General features: G+C 33.0%; 2 protein-coding genes across 2 annotated transcripts; one reads left to right on the top strand and one right to left on the bottom strand.

Annotated features, from left to right (window-relative positions):
- Nucleotides 1-903: 903 nt before the first annotated feature.
- Nucleotides 904-1,999, top strand: LOC129918171 (uncharacterized). Its single transcript, XM_055998546.1, has 2 exons — nt 904-1,741; nt 1,812-1,999. Exons 1-2 carry the CDS (start codon nt 904-906, stop codon nt 1,997-1,999), a joined length of 1,026 nt encoding a protein of 341 aa, XP_055854521.1.
- A 2,166-nt stretch (nt 2,000-4,165) lies between these two features.
- LOC129918604 (uncharacterized) lies at nt 4,166-5,703 on the bottom strand. Its single transcript, XM_055999227.1, has 2 exons — nt 4,550-5,703; nt 4,166-4,494 (listed from the first exon to the last, which is right to left on the bottom strand). Exons 1-2 carry the CDS (start codon nt 5,625-5,627, stop codon nt 4,295-4,297), a joined length of 1,278 nt encoding a protein of 425 aa, XP_055855202.1. The 5' UTR covers nt 5,628-5,703; the 3' UTR covers nt 4,166-4,294.
- Between the last annotated feature and the right edge of the window lie 1,042 nt (nt 5,704-6,745).

Genomic DNA, 6,745 nt, shown 5'->3' with positions numbered 1-6,745 from the left:
GAACGTATGCCGTTGTTCGACCTCTGGTTTTTTTTTCTGACTTTCTCCTAAAAAAAATTTTTGTGCTGATTTTTTAAAAACTTTTCATTTTTTTTTTTTTTTAATTTTAGAGTGTTTGTTTTCAAGCTATCAGTGTCTATTATTCTTTCGTTGGTCACTTAAAAAAAAAAAGATACACCAAAATATTGTACCTATTCAGCAAACGATAGTTCTTAGTCCAGCGGATGAGTATGCTTTTATCATAAACTTCTTACCTACATTGACCTTGTTATTTATTCTTAGAAAAACATTCTTCAAATTTTAATTTCAAAGAAAGTTTTAAAAACTCAAAAAGCTTAACTAATTCTTTGCCTTTCTAAGAAATTAACTCAAGTGACTATTTGTTTGTTTAGATTTCAATTATTATTGGTTATTTTTACAACTTTGATAAACAAAATTTGATGTCTTACTGCAATTTTTCAAGCTAAATAAACCCTTAGGAGAATGTAAATAATGACCATTTGCAAAGCAATGAATCACTTTTAAGTTTCCAACATATACAGTGGCTAAAGTATAAAAGCTTTAGAAATTCATGAAGTATTCTCATTAATGTTAGTATTTTCGATCTTGACTAAGTTTCTATTTGTTGTTGCCGGGGCTGATTAATAAAGAAAACTATGACAGAATGTAAGAATGCAATAAACATCCCACGCATAGACGATAAATGTCCACAGGATCCAGAATGGCTAACTAAGGAATTTCTTCAGGAAAAACTGAGGATCTATTTCAAGGATCCAGGTCTGCAGGTGATATCGATGAATATGTCTCCAGCGATTTCAAAAGGGGAGAACTTTGGAGGTATCCTGACTCGAACTTCGGTTGAATATATTATGAGAGGTGATCGTGAACCCCGAACTGGATCGTATGTATATCGTCAAAAGTTCCTTCGAAAGTGATGTCTTTTCTGCTGAATTGATGAAACCCTACGATATCTACAACAAGGAAATGGAAATTTACCAGAAGATCATCCCCAAGTTGAACGATTTGCTAAAAGAAATCGGTGATACGGATAAGATGTTTCCAGAAACTATTGCTGTGGATTGTAATCGTTTAGCAATTATCTTTGAAGACCTCTCAGAACTTCGGTATGCTATGTGTGATAGAACCAAGGGCTTGGATATTGAACATGTAAAACTCTGTTTGAGAAAGCTAGCCAAGATGCATGCAACTTCTGCGGTCTTGAATGAACGTGAGCCAGGAATTTTTAAAGGTTACGATCGTGGCTTGTTCAATAGACACACAAACAATTATAGTCCGTACTTTGTGGGGCTTTTAGAAGCTTGTGGGAAGTTGGTAAGTCAGTGGGATGATTTCAAGGAATATGGTGAAAAAATTCTGGCCCTAAAACCTAAGCTGATGGAATATGGGAATCAAGTCTTCGACCCTATTGATGGACATGTGAATGTTTTAGCGCATGGAGATTTCTGGGTTAACAATGTCATGTTCAATGAAGGACTTAATGACCATCCAAATGACGTGATTCTGTTAGATTTCCAATACAGTTGTTGGGGTTCACCTGCTATTGATTTGCATTACTTCTTCAACACATCACTGAGAGAGGAAATCCGATTGCATCAGCAGGATGAACTTTTCCAATATTACTATAACGTCTTTACAAGAACATTGAAGGCTCTACGATTCAAGGCTAAGATTCTCAGCTTGCAACAATTCCTGCTGCATATGGCAGAGAAAAGTTTTTATGGTAGTAATATGTGCTTATTAACTTGAGAACTTGGATTACAATTTTAGTTATGTTTCAGCTTTCGTGTCAGGATGTTTGCTTCAAGCTGTTCAGATAAACGATCAAACGGACGATGCTAATTTTCAAACTTTGATGAGCGAAGATGAGCGGGCGCTGAATTTAAAGAGAATTATTTTCCAAAACGAAGAAGTACAAAAGAATCTTAAAAGGCTTTTACCAATGTTTGATCGTAAGGGTCTATTGGATGACAGAGATTGAGGAACAAAAGTATTATTATAACTCAAGTGATCTCTCTAACGCCAAAGTTTATTGCAACATTGAGAAAAATAAATGTAAAGGTTTTTTTTTAAGTTGTTATCGGTATGTTATTTTTAAGGGCCAATTTTTCAATAGTCAGATAAACCTCAGTTAGAGATTATTCCTAGGAATAAAAGTTTTTGAAGTGAAAACTTCTTTAGTATCGTAGTGACACGATGAAACGAAAAAGCGACAGGAAAAATCAATTGCTTTTGACTTTTTTGTTTTAATAGATAGACGAATGAAACTTTTACTGATGTAGATTAGTGTGGTCCACGTTATGAGGCAAACAAATAAAACATATAATTCATTACTTCCCCACCCATTATTTTGCTGCAGACATCTATACCAACATATGCTGAAAGTTTTAGCTCTCAAAAGTAAAAGGAAGAGGGCGCTCATTAGCTTTGAAATATTAGACTTTGTTGCCCTTAATATCTGATTATATCGTAATAGGACTTGGCTTGGAGTTGGAATTTGGATTAAATATGATAAGCACGCATGCTTCCGACAACTAATTTAATGATTTTCATGTTTCTTTGGTTTTTAGTCATTCATATTTCATTGATTAATTCTGTTTTGTTTTAACTTTAAACAAAAAATGCTTACGGACAAATTTAAATGAACAAACAAAATCTGTGAAAACATCACTTATCTAGTGTTTTTTTATGAAAGAAAAAAACATATAATGAAAAACTTTATTTCACTTGATAAATTAAAAAAAAGTTAATTACTAGACATGAGCACCTAGTTAGAACAGCATCTTAGCAAAAACTTCGAGCCTGTTGAGCGCCCACTTACACTTCACCTAAAAATCTGAAATTTAACGTGAGTAATACAAAACACATATGCAACAAACTTTTGATCTAAAGCACATACAAATTTGGTTTAACTTTAATACGTACGCTGATAATTTTACCATTCATTTGATACATCACACAAAACGGTACGTGCTCTACAAGATACACAATCTTAAATTGAAAAACTTCAAAAATACCTCAAAACACCTGTGGAGATCTGTTGCCGATGACCAGCCACCAGTGTTAGGAAGTAACCTAATCTCAGTTTGAAATTTCGACATGGTTGGCTTTAAAAAAATTCTTACTTTTTTTGTAGGCATCGTAGAAATATGATAGGTGAAATAATAAACTTTCTGATGATGTAAAATTTACTATAGGTTGTCTTTAAAAAAAATGGATTTAATGGTGAAAAAAGATTGATTTTGTTGATTCTTTGATGAAAACTGATTGGGTTCAAAAAATTCTAGCTCATTTTTTAGATGTTGTATAGACATGGTCGATATAAATACATACATATTTTGAGCTGAAACAATAAGCTTTCAGATGATATAAAACTTATCATAAGTTGTCGTATAAAAAAATGGATTTAAAGGTGATGGAATAAAAAAAATAGATTTTAAAAATTTTTTTTTTGCAAGAAAAAGGATTTTTTAAGGTTTCACCTTAGGATTTGATAAGACCTTCAAGGGTAATGCGAAAAAAAAGTGTGTCCCGAAATTCTGTCTGTCAATGTCTCAAAGTACTTAGGTAAAGTCCAAACCACTGATGAGGGAGGTTTTCTAGAGGCAGAATCGAAATTAATTTTTTCCGGACCAAAATCAACGGTCATATGACCAAAATGAAAAAAACTTGATTTTCTCAAAACGATTTTGATTTATACTCGTATAACCCCTGTAGGCCTTAACAAATAAGGTGCAATTTTTTGAATATGAAAAATATTTCTTGGACCGTTATTAATGGTAGGTACCTGCCATTTTTTTTTAATTTCTGACTTTCTCGTAATGACTTTTACTTTTAACGATTTCGATGAAACTTTTTGTGTTTTTTTTTTAAGTTGCTTCAATTTTTGAAAAAAAAAAAATTCTAAAAATTCTTTGTTATAGAAATATGGCACACTTAATTTAGTGATTGAAGCTGTTTAAAAAGGTGTTTTTAGTATAAAAAAAACAACAGTTTTTAGTCTTTTCCTCATTTAAGAAAGTCAATAAATTGTTAGCGAAGTTGTTGCTGAAAACACAGAAACTTATAAGTTATAACACAAACTAAAAACAATTTATCTTCTAATATTGTATTTCAATTTATTTATAAAAAAAAAACTTACAACTTTTTAAATATTGTTAAAAAATTACTTCTAAAAAAAACCCTTATATCTATATTTTTAACGCTGCAATAAGCTCACATGTTAAAGAGATCTCTTGATCTATAATAATACTTTTGTTCCTTAATTTTAACATCTTCAATCTCTGTCATCCAATAGACCCTTACGATCAAACATCGGTAAAAGCCTTTTAAGATTCTTTTGTACTTTTTCGTTTTGGAAAACAGTTCTTTTAAAATTCAGCGCCCGCTCATCTTCGCCCATCAAAGCTTGAAAATCAGCATCGTCCGTTTGATCGTTTATTTGCACTGCTTGAACCAAACATCCTGATACGAAAGCTGAAACATAACCAACATAACCCACAATTTCAATTAAATAATCACAGATTTTTACCATAAAAACTCTTCTCTGCCATATGCAAGAGGAATTGATGCAAGCTGGGAATCTTTGCCTTGAACCGCAGAGCCTTCAATGTTCCTGCAAAAATGTTATAGTAGTATTGGAAGAGTTCGTCCTGTTGATGCAATCGGATTTCCTCTCTCAGTGATGTGTTGAAGAAGTAATGCAAATCAATAGCAGGTGAACCCCAACAACTGTACTGGAAATCAATCAGAATCACATCATTTGGATGCTCATTTGGTCCTTCATTGAACATGGCATTGTTAACCCAGAAATCTCCATGCGCTAAAACATTCACATGACCATCAATTGGGTCGAAGACTTGATTCCCATATTCCATCAGCTTAGGTTTGAGGGCCAGAATTTTTTCACCATATTCCTTGAAATCATCCCACTGACTTACCAACTTCCCACAAGCTTCTAAAAGCCCCACAAAGTACGGACTATAATTGTTTGTGTGTCTATTCAACATGCCACGATCGTAATGTTTAAAAATTCCTGGTTCACGTTCATTCAAGACCGCAGAAGTAGCATGCATCTTGGCTAGTTTTGTTAGACAGAGTTTGACATGCTCAATATCCAAGCCCTTGGTTCTATCACACATAGCATACTGAAGTTCTGAGAGATCTTCAAAGATAATTGTGGAACGGCTGAACTCCACGGCAATAGTTTCTGGAAACATCTTATCCATATCACCGATTTCTTTTAGCAAATCGTTCAGCTTAGGGATGATATTTTGGTAAATTTCCATTTCTCTGTTGTAAATGTCGTAAGGTTTCATCAATTCAGCAGAAAAGTCATCTGCTTCAAAGGAACTTTTGACGATATACGATCCAGTTCTTGGCTTACGATCACTTCCCATAATATATTCAACCGAAACTCGAGTCATGACACTGGCATAATTTTCACCTTTTGGAATCGCTGGAGTCAGTCTCATTGATAGAACCTTTAGACTTGCATCCTTGAAATAGATTCTCAGTTTTTCCTGAAGAAAATCCTTGGTTAGCCATTCTGGATCCTGTTGACAATCGTCTATGAATGGGATATAAACTTCATTCTTACACTCTGGCATGGTTTTCTTTATAATTCAGCAGCAGACACAAATAGAAACTCAGAGTCAAGATTGAAAAAAATAACTATAATGGGGTGACTTGATGAATTTCTAAAGATTTTATACTTTAGCTACTCTCTATATTGTGCGATCTTGAAAGTGATTTATGATTTAAATTGTTTTGCAAATGGTCTTTGTACAGATTGTCCTAAGCGTTTATTAAGTTTGAAAAATTGCAGTAAGATGATCTTCTATTTAAACAAAGATTATTTTAAGAGATCATCATTTTGCTTATCAGATAGTTTCAAAAATAAACACTAACTGAAATCAAATAACAAATAGTCACTAGAGTTGATTTCTTTAAAAAGCAAAGAATCACTTAGGCTTTTTTTTTATTTATTGCAGTTTTGCACAAGTTTTTAAAACTTTTTTTGTTTGGGTCAGATAAGAAGTTTTTGATAAAAGACAAACTAACCTATCCGACGAACTAAGAACTCTTTTGTTTGCTGAATATATTTTGGTTGTTTCTAATTTTTTTTTTCAAGCGCCAGGTTCTCCGATCATCACCGCACAGTTGTCCCAAAAGACAAAAGCCGTTATTAAAATACTAAAGCTATGATTGCACGGTCAACGAAATCGGTCAACGCGTTGACTCTCTGACGTCAAGAAAAAATCCATATTCTCTCTGTCATCTTACACAGAGAAAAATAGACCACATAAAATAGAACAAAAACAATAAGATTTCTCTATGGTTTTCATCCAAGAAGGAAACCTTATTAAAACAATCGGATTTTCCTTATTGTTTTAAAATCTGCAAAAAAATAAAAAAAACGACGACCAGGCTGGGAATCGAACTGGAGACTTCAAATCATTTGTCGCCCACCTTACCACCTGAACCAAGCTGCCATGAAAATATTGATCGCGATTTTTGTTCTAGTGCTAAGTTGCAAAAAAAAATCAACTTTTCAGTCAAATTTTAATAAGATTTTCTCTATAAAAATAATAAGAAATCTCCTTAAAAAAACCTCATTAATCGTTGATTTTAATAAGATTTCCTCATGAAATGTATGGACGGTAAAACAATATGGCAATCTGTTAGTTTTTAGCGGGTCATATTTTTCTCTGTGTACCGTCAACGT

The sequence above is a fragment of the Episyrphus balteatus genome, chromosome 4 (assembly GCF_945859705.1).
Source record: "Episyrphus balteatus chromosome 4, idEpiBalt1.1, whole genome shotgun sequence".
NCBI classification, from domain to species: domain Eukaryota; kingdom Metazoa; phylum Arthropoda; class Insecta; order Diptera; family Syrphidae; genus Episyrphus; species Episyrphus balteatus.
The sequence above is the reverse complement of the archived record's forward strand: the minus strand, read 5'-3'. Positions and strand labels throughout refer to the sequence as shown.

Bases quoted from the DNA above. Each gene is read 5' to 3' on its own strand.
- LOC129918171 (XM_055998546.1), top strand. From the start codon at position 904: ATGTATATCGTCAAAAGTTCCTTCGAAAGTGATGTCTTTTCTGCTGAA. The intron at 1,742-1,811 runs GTAGTAATATGT...CTTTCGTGTCAG, and splicing joins GGCAGAGAAAAGTTTTTATG to GATGTTTGCTTCAAGCTGTT.
- LOC129918604 (XM_055999227.1), bottom strand. From the start codon at position 5,627: ATGCCAGAGTGTAAGAATGAAGTTTATATCCCATTCATAGACGATTGT. The intron at 4,495-4,549 runs GTAAAAATCTGT...GTTATGTTTCAG, and splicing joins GGCAGAGAAGAGTTTTTATG to CTTTCGTATCAGGATGTTTG.